Source organism: Phalangium opilio, unplaced genomic scaffold, assembly GCF_054372755.1.
Source record: "Phalangium opilio isolate 3A_F unplaced genomic scaffold, DU_Popi_V2 ptg000209l_1, whole genome shotgun sequence".
NCBI classification, from domain to species: domain Eukaryota; kingdom Metazoa; phylum Arthropoda; class Arachnida; order Opiliones; family Phalangiidae; genus Phalangium; species Phalangium opilio.
Window position 1 is genome coordinate 13992132 of NW_028324217.1, and position 14771 is coordinate 14006902.

The window sequence follows — 14771 nt, forward strand, 5'->3', positions numbered from 1 at the left end:
TAATCACGACCAACCAAAAATTCCCTATGTCACGCAAAAGCACGCAGAATACAGACCGATCTGCTTTAATTCCAAATTGAAAAGATCTTAATAGTTGACACTGGGTCCTTTTTGTTCCCTAATGACGTGATTATTGACGTAAACCAAGGTTTCTAATTAATATTTTTAAGGCTTTAATTATTGTGGTAAATCGTAAATAATGATAGGCTTAAAAAGGCCTAAATAATATTTGATAAATCATATTTTTTAATTATTTATTCGTTCAATATTACTGATTTTCCCAAAAATTGTAAAGTGATACGCTGTAAAATGCCAACGAATGTGAAGTTATAAATATAATATTTTTAGTTCTGCATGACGACACCGGTAGGCAGTTAAAAATTAGACTATAACTCGGCCATAATGCTATTATTTTACCAATATTATTTGGCAATACGTTGATTCAGACTGGGTAGAGGAATTTACTCAAAGCTTCATTATCATTCATTTAATAACTTTATAACTTATCTAAAAGGAATGATTGAATTCGGTGATGAAGTATTTTTAAGTATAGGCTTGCGCCTCAAAATGGGCATTATCAACCTCCTGAACACTTGTGTACAGTCTCTCTGAAGGACTAATCTGGAACACATTCCTCCATGTTTAGCTTGAATATCACGTTCAAAACTAGCCGTTAAATTTGTAGGCCCCTCCATAGTGCGGAACAAGTTTTATCTGTTCGTAGCGAGTCTTAACTGGTGAATGAGTTATATCATAAATTTATAAGATATGTTACATAAGTATGACATTGCCTATACTTCGTAATGCTAGAAACTTACTGAGAACGACTCGAGAATTGAGTACGCTCGGTTTTACAGTCCATCTTCCTATTTAGTCTGTACCAAGCCTTTGACAGCGCCTCACCAGGCGTCGCTTTACTAGAATCTGACCAACGTCACTCCTTGACAAGCTCTCAGTAAACTGTGAATATGGTTACAGAAGTAAAAATAAGAATCTAGTTGATAATTTACATTTGTTTAAGGATTTTTCGGTTCGTTTCTAATGAATGTTAATTACAAACAGATATTTCCGAAAAACGTTAGGTAAATGGGATCGGTATCGGCCCATCTCTACAACCTATATTATAGCATCTATTTTCTTATTTATTTTATTATTGATATCGGTTACTATATCGGTATCGGTTTAATATCGATTTATTCGAAGGATCGGGTAAAATATCGGTATCGGTACGTATCGGTAATGGTTAAAACTGGTATCGGCCCATCTCTAGATGTTTCCTGGTGATTTAACAAATCAAATGGTTCCGAGGATAACGAGGGTTGTTTTACCATGAAGATAAACACTGAAAGCTAATAGATATTTGATTTCAGCCTAAATCACAATATTTTCAAAATTTTAATTTCCATTATGGGAACCGATGAAGTTCTTTGTAAAAAGAGTGTAACTTTAATCTTCATAAATATGAAGATAATAAAATAATGAGCAATATGCAAAAATTGAAGATTAGTTGAAAAAATACATATGTTGTCTATATATTTATAATCTTAATTTTATTTAATTTAGTCAATAAAGATGTAACAACGTCCCCAGAGCAAATTGTCCTGTTTGCCGAATTACGTTTGAAGCTTCAGTAGAGGATCCAAGAAATGACCATATAATAAAATTGTACTTAAAAAGAGAATTTTTGATGAAATTACCTCGTCTTACTGTAAAAATGTCTATCCTATTTGGAGATCCATATTCTTTGACTTCACGTTTAAGAGATATTTTACTAAAGAGATAACATAACTATGAAACGTCTCTCCACGTTCATAGCCGCGGGGTGTCGCCCGAACGTTTTTGGCCAATAGAAGTTTTCCAAAAGCGGGATCTCCACTTTGGTCCTTTTCTATCGAGAGAGATACCTTTCTCCCCGTTTCCCCCGCCGACACAACTTCCACCATGGAGTTGAGTGGAGCACACGGACTCAGACGCGCGTTTGGGACGGTATTCGAAACATCAGAGATAAGTATATATTATATACACGAAGCTCAAAAAATTCTATGATCTCTTTTTAAAAACGTGTTAAACAATGAAATAAGTTCATTCTTAAACTTGATAATTACGGCAGTTGTAACTGTTAGTAAAACTATTGTAATGTTTGAGATACTATGATAACGCGAAAAAACCATACGTGCAACGGCCGGTAACGACTAAGTGGTTCCTTTTTTGTAACAACGATATACTCTCGTGAAAAACGGAGCAAGGTATTTTTTCCTAGTTGAACCTCAAGCAGAGTACTTGGTTCGTTTATAAGGAGCAAAACAATATGCAGCGCGCCGCGGGCGGCGCGATTGCCACCGTGAATTTTAAACGGCGATGGACTGTGATGATATCATCGGACTTGTTTAATATTCTATTAACGCGCTACGTTCTCCTGCTACTTACGCTCAGTGTCTCTGGTACATTGTCTTTTGGGACATGGATGTAAGTATTCAGAGTAAATTCAAATTATATAATTATAGACCGAAACTCGTAATTACTTGTCGGAAGATGAAATCTTAACAGAATTAGATTTTTTTGCCTGCAAATATAGCGTCTTCTGAGTTTAAAACAAAACGATTGAAATATTAACTACGCCCATCATCCTAGAAAATGCTTTACATCAATATTTAAATTTTTGGAAATTTAGTAAAATATCACGAGCTTGTATTTCAAAGCGATTCGCTTTGCACCGCTTCCATTATAAGCAATGGAAATGTTTTTTCCATCACGGGTTAATAAGGTTTTTATTTTGACATTTATTTAAAATCTAGGATAAATTGCTTCAGGAGAGTTAAATGACGTTGATTGCTTGCAATTAATGTAATAGATTAGCTTTCAATTTCTTTAATTAGCCTTGGCGCTGTGCTTTTATCTTATAGGACTAACTATTATTAGTTAGGCAATGGTCATAAGGAAGAGATAGTGTTATAGTGCCAACCATGGGAGTCCAGCTTAAAATGTATATTCCTAATAGGTAAAATAGGATTTATTTTTCCAGAATTATAGGATTTTATAGGAAAATATAGGACTAAAAATGCTCATATATAATATAATGTTATTTTGGCTTAAATTATGCAAGAAAGTCTCAAAAAAAATAATTGTAAAAACAAATTGGATTTTACTTTGAAAAGAGAAACTGGATTAAAATATTATATAACAAGTTGGATTTTGCTTTGAAAAGCGGAACTTGGCTAAAATATAACACATGAAAAATCAATTTCGGTGTCTAGTCAAATGTGATCTCGATATAAGAGTTAAATTTTGATAAGTTTGATTCTAAATTATAGTAAAACTTTGTATGAGTGAGAAATTTAGGATATTACAGGACAGGTTCAAAAATATATGATTTTATAGGACCGCTGGTCTCCCAGATATATTTACGTTATGGATGGGTGAATGTTCTGTAGTTATGTATTAGTAAATCATATATTCACTTCCAATGCACGGGATTAAGACCATCTTCACTAATCCCTTGATTTTATCCCTTACATAAAAATTAAACATGGTATTACTACAAAAATATTTCAATTGCTCTTTGTTGGTGAATTATGTAAAGGTTTCAAAAAGTATTTGTAATTGCCCCGTTTAGCACCATCCGTCTCGGGTGCTTTATTGCGAGGAAACAATAGGCTAGACAGCAGAGCAAAAATTATTTTAATAGGCAAGTTCAAAATCAAAAATTTCCATATAAATTTGCTTTTTGCGTGTAATTTTTAAGATACTGCCTCACCTTAAAATAATTAATTAATTATTTTAAGTCCGCGTCGGTCCATCAGAATTGAAAATAATATGAACTATGGGAGTTTTAAGCTGGTTTAATCTACACTGTTGCACATGCCATGTATTAAATCCTACAACGGCTATTCCAAATATGATCATAGTTAAATGACTGTTCGTTAAGCGTAAAACATTGTGTCCCACTTAGCCCATGTCCCAGTTGCCCTACCCCTTTTCCATATTTTAAGTTTAATAAGGTTGTAAGCTTGTAAAGTAAATATGTTTGCTGTATCTATAAGTTTTTCACCCACTTTTTTAAAAGACATTTAGAAATAATTTCTCAATATCAAAACATTATCAGTTAAGAGTAAAACATTTAAAGTCTACTAAAATTGTAAATATGCTTGCTTTTATCTATACGTTAATCTCGTAACGTTTGATATATTTTATAAATTCAGAACAAATTTATCTTTTACCATATATGAAATTGATAAGGATAATGTAATGATGATATTTAAAACGAAACATTAATGTATCACTCTGATAGCAACATAGATACCTACAGCATAGTTTCATTATAATTTGACCTCCCGATTATAATTTAAATTTTTAATTGCAGTTGTGGCCGGACTTAAATGAACTTTAAAAAAGCAATTGCACACTAGAAATAATTGAAGACATCCTTAAAACTCGACCATAATCGTGTTCAATTAAAAGTCGATATTACAAGAAATATACCAAAATTCATTAGTTCAATGAAAACAGCATTCCAAGGAATTTGACCCTTGATTTTTTTTGCGTTTTAATACACTTTTTTTAAGTGCGTTTACCTACCACGAGACAGTTTTGATAATTTTATAGATCGATTGATATAAAGAATATTTTAAATTTTGAAATTTGGTTGAAATTACTTTTAGAAATTAATTGGTGTTTAACGATAATATCGATTTTAGTAATCAATCTCTGGGATATATTGGAATTACATTACACGTTATGTGATATGCATACAGCTTCCAGTGATAACCATCTGTTTTTATTAAACTTTGTGTAGCATAACTCGGGGGCATAATATATAATTTTCAACATGCACGTGGTTGCTTGAGAATTTTGTGACCGGTTTAACTTATGAAAAAAATTTCTTCATGTATTTTTGTAAATATTTAATTCGGTATTTTTTAAACTTGGTTAAGATTACTACTGAATGACTAAAAATTATAATACACATCGACTCTCAACATATCACAGGCAATATAAATGCTCATCCAATAACAATTTATCCCCGTGAAATAAAAATTTTAAATATTATCCTGCATAGTTGCAAACTTTATATTCGAGGATGGTAACCATAAGACCATAAGCGAGATTGGAAGTCAACAAATATGAATATATCATTATGAATTGTAACTTAAAATACTTAAATCTTGTCTTGTTCTAGAAAATCTGAAATATAGAAGATTTGGATCCTATTTGCATTTTATCAAATTAATTGGATCGATATTCTTCTCAATAGCAGAGCTGATACTCTCTGTTTTCGTTGAAATACTAACCAAGTATTTTGAAAATGGTAACTAAGATTGAATACCTTTACCAACGAATTTCAAGTAAATTTCGCATTAAATTATTTTCTTCACGAGGTTTTCGACCAAGAACAGTGATTTGTAAAAATAACTTATTTCCCACCTGAAAATTTAAGACTTGCGCGACTAGCACTTTAAAAGGTAGCATGCGACTGAGCCTTTAAAAAGAGCCCCGTTAGTATTGCTGCTTCTCTTCTCATTTCGTAAAGAGCTCTTAAGTTATTTACCTCAGGACGATCCAACGACCAACGAAAGATGGTTGAGCCGCAACTTCAAAGCCTCTAGTGTGCGCGTAAAAATGTTACTAGTGACGGTCCAGTAGAAACTGAGTGACGGTAACGTGCGGGAGGTCTATGTCGAGCCGACGGGCAACTTCAACGAGAAACCGTGCTATAGTACTTTCAATTTAACTCACCAGAAAACCAAATCCAAACGTTTATTGGAAGTTAATTAAGTGTACTAATGTTAAACTGTCATGTTAGTAATATATTTAATTCAAATCAATGTTAATTATTGCACTAAACAAAACGGCCAAATTTTGATTAACATTAAACTTAAAGCAATGTTTAAAAACTACAAAATAGTGTCGAAGATTGGGTTGTAAATAATGCTGTGACTTCAATGGGATAATGACTTTAGTTACCAAACTTGTGACTTATTATAAGCATATTGTAATAGTTCTTTCTGTCAATTTACACTCGATAACCAGTGGCGTCGCTAGGCCTTTTTTTGGGGGGGGGGCTATAGCCCCCTCAAATTCCAAACTTAGCCCCCCCCCCCCAAAATAATCCGTAAACCCTACCAAAAATTGCTGTTAGCAACCTAAAATTCTGTAGCAATATATAAAAAATTTTCAATATCAAACAGTAAAATTTTGAAGAAAAAAAACAGATGGAAACAAGTAAAATGTTTCATATTCTTTCCCAATAGTGTGGACTAAAAGCTAACCAAAACTAAAAATAAACCTAAGACGAGTGAAAATCCTTCATAATCGGTTCCGTAGTCCTTATCAATAAAAGCTTGTACATCTTTAAAATACGAATAATTTCACGTTGACACAAATTTACGGATAGTTTTAAAGGTCTACACATTTTCCAAAGAACCCATTATGCAATTTTTAGCCACATCGTAGTATTCGATAGGATCTTAGTTTGACCCGAGCCGTAGTAGTACTGGCCGGGGTTTTCGCTTTCGTTATCGTCAGATTTTAGCTTAAATGGAACCAATAGTCGTAGCTGAGCTCAGTTAGAGATTTTATTTTAATTGAACCCGGCTGGCTGGCACAGCAGTAAGACACGCTACCACGGTGGGGTCGGACACTTCTGATTTTTTGCTTAGGGTCTTTGAATTTTTTTCTTTTTATTTATGTGCTAATTAAATAGATAACGATGTGGCTACTATTAAGTCCCAGCCCTTGGGCCATCTTGTTTATATTAAGTTCTTATAATAACTTTAAAATAGTTTGCCCAGATATAGCCCCCCCCCCCCAAATTTCAAACCCTAGCGACGCTACTGTCGATAACTACAGAGAAAAATTTTAACAGGGATTATAATTTCAGTGATATAACCAGTAGTTTTCAAGAACCAAATTTCTAAAATAGCAACTTTTAATTAGTAATCAAGTAACTCTATGAAATTGAATATCATTGACTTTGATTAAATGAACTTGATTCAACTACATCAGATTCCACACACATGCACTAGCTACTATTTGAAGCAAATTTTTTGAATGCTCTATTTTGAGGTCAAACCGAATTCAAAAATTTATTTAAATTCACAATTCCAAGTTGAATTTTTGCGTAAAATACCGAATTTCTGAATTTATCTCAATAAAGGGTTGCAGAAAGTTGGTCATAACGACTGGCATAGTGCTGAAAAAAAAACACCAAATAGTTAAAAATAATAATCACCAGAATAATTACGGTCAATGATTTGCATGGTAGGAAGTTGAAAAAGGTTTAGATACTATAGAAACTGTGGAAAAACCGTTTACAGCTTCAAATGATTTGTATTGAAAAGAGTAAGGTCCAATTCAAAACTTCTCCGTGAACCTAATTCGGTCTGAGTGGTCAGAAGCATCCCAGTGATTAGTACATCATTAAAACATGCGGGTGTATAATTGTTGACGAGGGAAGTGAATCGAGATTAGCTCGAAAATTTACTTATGGTACTTAAAACACAGTTTCATAGGTTAAATAATTAGACCCTGTCATATAATAAAAATCCATTTTATTGGCCCCTTAACTTTTTACTTCGTGTCACTCGTTCTAAAATCTCTTTTACTTAAACTTAAGTAAAATTTCAAAATCAGCTTAAGGGTAGTTTAATGTTCTTCCTGTCTTGGCCAGCGAAAAGCAAAATGTGTTGTAGGTTACATTCTATGTAAGGAACCGAATAATTAGTCTTGTACAATAACACAAAATGAAGGAGTAGGTATACCGCCGAAAAGGCTTGTAAGGTCTAAAAATACTCGCCTTTCGAAATCATTATTTTTGAAAATAGCTCGAAATTAATATGGTATCAATAGAGTAACTAATATACTAAACTTTACTCTCTTCACATTCAAGGTCACAGATTGCATTGGTTCAAATATTCATAGATATATTAATCACGTTTACTGGTGTGTACATTTGTAAAGATTTATATTCATCAGTGTTATACTCTATTCTTTAATCCAATGGATTAAAATTCAATATGTATACTAATGAAATTCCTGAATGATTGATCATCAACGCCCAACCCAACCCTCCAAGCCCAAGAGATAAAGCCAATAGGAGTAGAAGATAAATCATCAATTAGTAACTCTGAGTTTTATGGTTCTAGATCTGGTGAGTCACGTGGTCGTTTAGTAGCCTGCTTAGGCAAAAAAATTCAATTACATTTTCACAAGCTTAAATTGGTTTGCGTTTCAATACAGAAATCAAACCAAATTTAAAACCTTTTCTTGTTACTTAAACGGTTTATACTCGGACTTAAAAGTTATTCATTTTTGGTGAGCCTAATTTGCTGCTAGTGAATAGTAATTTAGAAAAAAAAGCCTGACGTAATGTTGCCAAAGACAAATTTGCCTGTTAACATGAGATTTTAAAATATGCATTTTTATAGATTATTTTTGAAAAGTATGATTCTATATTTTCGCTACGATAATTTCGATGTATTTGCTGGAAAACTAAATATCCCTTTTTGAGCCAACTTTATAATTAAATCTGTTTCCCTGTTCGATATTATTTTCACGAAAACCGTCAAGCCCCTAGGAAATTAATTTAAGCCTCATTTCAAAGGTGCACCCGCGTATTCAGTATAATGAGCAGCACGAAAATGGTATCATTATATCCAAATGAACGAGCCTCAAATTAAACCTCGGGATGAATAGGATATGTTCATCTCAATAGGGAAAGATTTGTGAATTGACAGTTTTGTCCCTGTTGGCTTACTGGGACAAACTTTGCTAAATTGAAACAGCTGTTCATTTGTCAAAGAGTGCCTCTTAATTTTTAAAGTATCCCGAAATAGAACTCTATAAATATATTTGCTTTCCGACTTCTTCATTTTGTGACAATACAGTTTGTAATAAAATTTAATTATATATGTAAATTATTCTATTCTTTGCAATAGATAGGCTTTAACTCATTGTGATGGTGGATTTTGAGTCTGAACGTTTGTTACGCATCTTACCTTTTACAATTCTGCGACACGTTTATATCCATGACACTGATATTATTATAATATAAAAGGACAGGGTTGCCATATTGGGCTGGAAAGCCGCCAATTGGGCTTCTTTTCAAAAATATTGGCTGGAAATAAAAGGGTTGGCTATTGGCTGGAAATTGGGCTTGTCGGGGTTTTTCTTTGGCTTTCTTTACTTAAAATACCGCCAATAGGCAAAGATCATTAGAATGCCCAAAAAACTGACAAATGGTACTGTCAAACCTTTTGAGCGGCTTATAATTCCTCAATTCATGATTAAATGAAATAGTTTCATTTTGTTTTGGGTTTTAAGAATGGTGTCAGTATAAAATATGCATTGAATTTTTTAATAGAAAAAATAATTTAAAATTTTCATGATAAATTTTTGGCTGGTTTTTGGGCTGGATAGCCTAGATCGTAGGCAGTTTTTGGGCTTCTTTTCGAAATACCGATTGGCGGTTTTTTGGGCTTGTTTCCAATTTGATTTTGGCGCGTTCAAGGTTTTCAATCTGGCATCCCTGTAAAAGGATACCGTTATTCGTTCATTCGTTCACTCGAACGTAAGGAGTGGTTAGGGTCCAAAATTAATTATTTCACTTCTGAAGTTCATTACTATTGTGAAATGTAAACATACTTTGTTTTAGTCAGTTTGTTTAGGACAATTTAAATTCGAAATAACGGATAAATGTTTTCTAGCTAAATGTGACTTTTCGTGGATTATACATTTAGAAAAATATGCTAAACAGTAAGATAATACAAGATAAGTTCATAATATATGTTCCACAAGTTTGTCACTGGTTACTGAGAGCTTGTCATGAAGTGACGTAGGTGAAACGTCAGAGATTAACGTAAAGCCACGCCTGGTGAAGTGCTATTTAAGGCTTAGTACAGACTAAATAGGAAGATGGACTGCAAAACCGAGTGTAGTCAATTCTCGCGGCGTTCTAGAACTTGCTTAGTAAGTCCCTGGCATTACGAGGTATTGGAAGTGTCGTACTTCTGGAACATATCTTTAAAACTACTCAAAAAAATCATTCGATAAATTGTCCTTGCTTTTTTGGCCTTAAAACGATACTTGATGTTATCGCCGAGTTTTCCGTTACACATGGCGAAGAAAACTGCACCTAGAATTTCAGAAAAAAAGACTGACTGTTCAGTCTTAAGAAATAAATAGTGGTAACCACCACCAATAAGAAAACCGAGAAGGAGGACACTGTATATATCTGTTTCTCTTTCTTTCTCTCTATTGGCTCTAAATCGTTGAGCAAATTACATTTTAGACTAATAATGAAGGTAAGAGAATGGTAGGAAGTGGATAGTTCATGATTTTTGAGTAAGTTATTTCAGCCAATACGTTGTAGGCATTGGGATAGGTAAGACATAGGAGCTTTCGTAAAGTTGCTGTACCTAAGAGACTATTGCTTTAACGCTGTTGGGTCATTTATATATGTATATAGGATGCATCGACGAGAGGCATTCTTAAGTTTTGGGCTATCTCGGCTGGCGAGACACGAGTTTATAAATAACGTTCTAAATAGTTTCTTAAGTTGTCGTTGACGTATTGCGACGTTCCTTGATGGCTTATCTTTTTAACATGTTTGTTTCTTTTCGCATGGGCGACCACCGGGTATATTATAAGATAGCGTCGGGCGAGTGTTGACAAGATCATAAGTCTAAATTTAGAATTCGCTAGAAATACGTAACTCGCGTATGTTTGCAGACATGGCAGATGCGGCTAAGGAACGAAGAAGGGTTTTTCCACGGTCGAGGCGCTCGTCCAACTTCTGTATGAAATTTGAAATGTTTCAATTTTTAAACACATTCCCTGTACAAAGATTACGAATTGCGCATAATAATTTAAAAACTTTCAATATTGTAGAACTTGACACACCTACTACAATGAGTGACTGTCCCTCAAAATTCTGGCTCAGATTCGAACATGTGTGAGAATTTTAGAATTCGACTTGGGATTCGAATAATATCGGCTGAAATACGTCAATAAAATAAAAACATTTTTTTTTTAATTTAAATACGTAAAAATGCTTGATAATTGTAAAATTTAAAAATTAAATTTTAATGAATAAAGGTCGTAGTACCACAACATTTGAAGTTTGATTCGAATCGCTTCTCACACGATACGATGTTTACAATCAATTCACTTGAAAGCGAATAGCAAGTAAAATATATTTCGACTCTGATCCTTACTTCATTAAGTATTTACATTATCATGAATTTCTACTGGAATTTCATTCTTAAATGGAGCTTACTCATTATTCGTTAACGTGGCAAGGAAGATATAATTAAAAAAATGCACGCCTTCCTGAAAGACTGCCTCTAATCAAGCGTAGCCGAAAGTTTAAAATCTGTTGTCTTTGAGCTCCTTGGTTTCCCCGGAATTAGGAATTGAACAGAGGTTAGATTGGGGTGAAAGAATTATAGGTTTGAAAATAGCATTTAAATATTTATGATCGTAATCGGGTATATTAATTATACATACATGCAAATAATAAATAAATCTCGTTTTATTTGCTCTTACTTTCTCTTGCTAAAGACGTAAAGGACAAATAGTCGATAATCCTGACGTTAATAAAATTAGTAGAATTTCAAACTTTTGTCGTCCATAGCGCTTTCTTAATTATAAATCGAATACTATATTTTATTCATGATGAGAAAAAAATCCAATTAAGAATATTTTCTAAATTTTAACTTAGCTTTCCTACTCAGCAGAAAGCTATTTGCCTGTGTGAGGGCCTAAACTTCCTTAAATCTAAGACGATTAAACGCAGATGCACTAGAATGGAGATACAGCGCTGCCTCAGCGCCTCGCTAGCGCCACACCGCGACGAACATTGAAACGTTCAACCAATTTATATTTGTGTTTGCCGCGAACAAGTTTTTGGTATATAAATGCCAAAAACTTAACTCGAAAACCTACTAACTTTTGAAAATAAGTTCTATCATCATTAAGAAATACTGCAAATTGGACAGAAAATTCCTGTTATAGAAAACCACGAATCGGACGATAATTATGGTTGAAACTTTCTCTTGCAAGTTCCATATCATCAAAACATTTCGTAGAACTTGATGAAGCTATTTAACTTTGCACATCATTCAGACCTCAAGCCTATTTTCAGAGATGTTGAATTGCCTTTCCTATGATTCATATTAAGAAAAACTGTTGTTATAGACAAATTCGTTCAGTACAAACAGAGAAACCATCACGCACCGCCAAGAAGCAACGCCAGACGGAGACCAAGTTCACCATACGCAGGAGACTAAAAAACTCGCACTGCCTCTAGCGTTTCTTCTTGGTAAGAGAGAGGATACCCCAATGTCGGCCTCTCCCCTGTATATTGCTTTCTCTGTTTGTAATAAATTAATTTGTTTATTTGAATACTGTTAATAATGAAAACATGTTAACACTGACTTACTTCTTTTCATTATATTATTCACCTAATTGATTAAATTTGGGTAAGTATTTTCGTATCCCACAGCAAAACAAAAATTTCGAAAAAATATATAGATTGAAATACTTCCCAAAATAGGTCTCAAACATCAGCTTTTTTTAGTTACTTGAAAATACTACTCAAAAAAATGTTTTCTTACTTGATCGATATACGTTTTAGGGTCAAAAGTCGAAAATCGATTTTTATATAAATATCTAATATAACGTAAGGAAAAGTTGTAAACCTTCCATTCTTTATGATAAAATATATTGGACTAATATAACGTTAGAGACAGTGAATTTTATCTATAATTATGTTTAGTAGTAGTTTGATAGTTTTCGAAACTGAATATTTAAAGTAATTTCCGAACGTTGCATAACTAATATTATAGACCGAAAATTTTTCAATCCAGTTTTGAAGTTATGAAGATAAAATGTTTCGAAGTGTGTGCTTTTCTAAATTATTCCTGAAGTCCCTCAGAAAACTTGCTTTTGAGAGAAACATCGACTTGTTCATGTTTTCATTGATGTTTGCTATCCACTTCATTGTTGCAATCTCAAATAGCTTCAAAAACTTATATTTGTTGACTAACTTGAAGTCCTCTTGGTCTACAAGAGTACGTACGTTATGGCCTTCGTATATTCCGCCAGATCAAACATTTATGCCCGAGGTATGTTCCAGATTTGCTTTTTTAACTCTGTTCATACAAATCAGTGATACATTTAATTGGAATGATGAAAGCGGAGCCTCCGAAATGATCTAGGCCCGTGTGTGTTGATCCAGTTTCATAGAGGAAATATTTTCACCCTATTTGTGTACTAGATGGCGCTTTTATTACCGTTGCGACCGGCGTCTTCCACAAATTATGGGTGATATTTTAGGGGCCAATTATTAAAAAATTGTGAAAGGGAAAGGTTTCACCCTTAAATTAACGTAATTGTTTTAGGGGCTATTTACTTTTTATTGAATCATTTGGTTCGATTGTATGGACAACAAAATTAATTATGAGATTTTAACATTGTTGTTTTTTTAGTAAAACGAAACTTCTTCAAGTTGCTAATCCACAGTTTTATTATACCATAAGAGGGACCTTTTAACCCCTTCATAACCTTTAATTCTTTTAACCTTAACTTTTTTATCCTTTACTTCTTTGTCATAATCTATATCTATATAAATCAAAGTCCTGACTGACTGACTGACTGACTGACTGACTGACAGACAATCAACGCCCAGCCCAAACCGCTTGCCCTAGAGGGCCGAAAAATTGCAGGAACGTTACTCATAAGTAGTAGGCGCGTACTAAGAAAGATTTTTCCAATCCGCCGCCATCTTAAAAAATGGCGACCAGAAATGTCGAATCTGAACTTTTTTTTATTTTACGGCACTAAAAGCGCCACCAAGCGCGTAAACACGGCGAACTAAATTAGTCAAAAAATATTCTCGCTTCGCGATAGGCACGGGCCAAGATAATTTCGGAGGCTCTGATGAAAGTGAAGTGTAGGGCTAAAACGAAAAACTTGGCTCGTTGAGCAAAAATTCTTTGGATCGCATATCATGTTTAATCGAATTGCCTTGAACTTTATCGCGATTTTGGTAGTTTGCTAACTAGAAACTACAGTATACTAAATTCTTTTCAATGATACTTCAAACATAAATTACTTTTACCGTATACGTATTATTTAATTGTAATAATTAAAATGTGATAAATTGAAACCAAATTCTAGAAGATGGCTACCTAACCTCCTTAATAATACACTGAAAAGTGACTTCTTATTGACCCAGGATTTTGGTAGATAAGGGCTAATATTTTGTGAAATGAAGCAATTTAATAGAGCTATTCTTCTGGAAAATATGATACATTTGGCTTTTAAAAAAGGTAACTTGGTAATAGGGTACGTATTTAGGTAACAACTCAATAGGTTCAAACCTTCGATGAAAGTTACAACTTAATATTGAGGCCAATCCATTAAAATATTTAACAGTTTAGGGCTTAACTTAATAGGATTCATTTTTGTGAAATGTTGCAAAAAGTGGAAACAGGTTAGATTGCAGAAAAGAGGAAATTAAACCAGGTAAGTTTTTTGGAGACTTTGGAAAATTAAACCTAAACCGTACACTAGAAGTAGAAAAAAACCGAACAAGCATTATTTTTGAAGAGACTCCAAGTGGTACATTTTGGGAATATTTGGAAGCTTAACAGAGTAAATTTTTCAAAAGATGGAAAGTTTGGAAATAAAAACTACACTAGAGATGCAAGAAACAAACAAACATTTTTTTTAATAAGGAAACCATAAAAAAAATTGTTATCTCCAAACCGAAT

The 14771-nt window shown here is 33.4% G+C and overlaps 1 protein-coding gene and 1 long non-coding RNA gene across 5 annotated transcripts in view; one reads left to right on the plus strand and one right to left on the minus strand.

The window, feature by feature from the left end:
• Positions 1–262: 262 nt before the first annotated feature.
• Positions 263–1843, minus strand: LOC149620757 (uncharacterized). Its single transcript, XR_016375199.1, has 3 exons — positions 1698–1843; positions 819–960; positions 263–734 (listed from the first exon to the last, which is right to left on the minus strand). It is a non-coding gene; the product is annotated as an uncharacterized LOC149620757 (long non-coding RNA).
• A 94-nt stretch (positions 1844–1937) lies between these two features.
• Positions 1938–14771, plus strand: part of LOC149620758 (uncharacterized) — a 53797-nt gene continuing 40963 nt past the window's right edge. Inside the window, exons 1-3 of one of the 4 annotated variants that reach the window (XR_016375197.1) lie at positions 1938–2466; positions 5177–5305; positions 5376–8912. Coding sequence is in view for 2 of the 4 variants with exons in the window: in XM_089854184.1 (XP_089710310.1) it covers positions 2309–2466; positions 5177–5192 (174 nt within the window). In the remaining 2 variants the exon portion in view is untranslated. The other 3 variants (XM_089854184.1, XM_089854185.1, XM_089854183.1) reach the window with 3 other exon arrangements.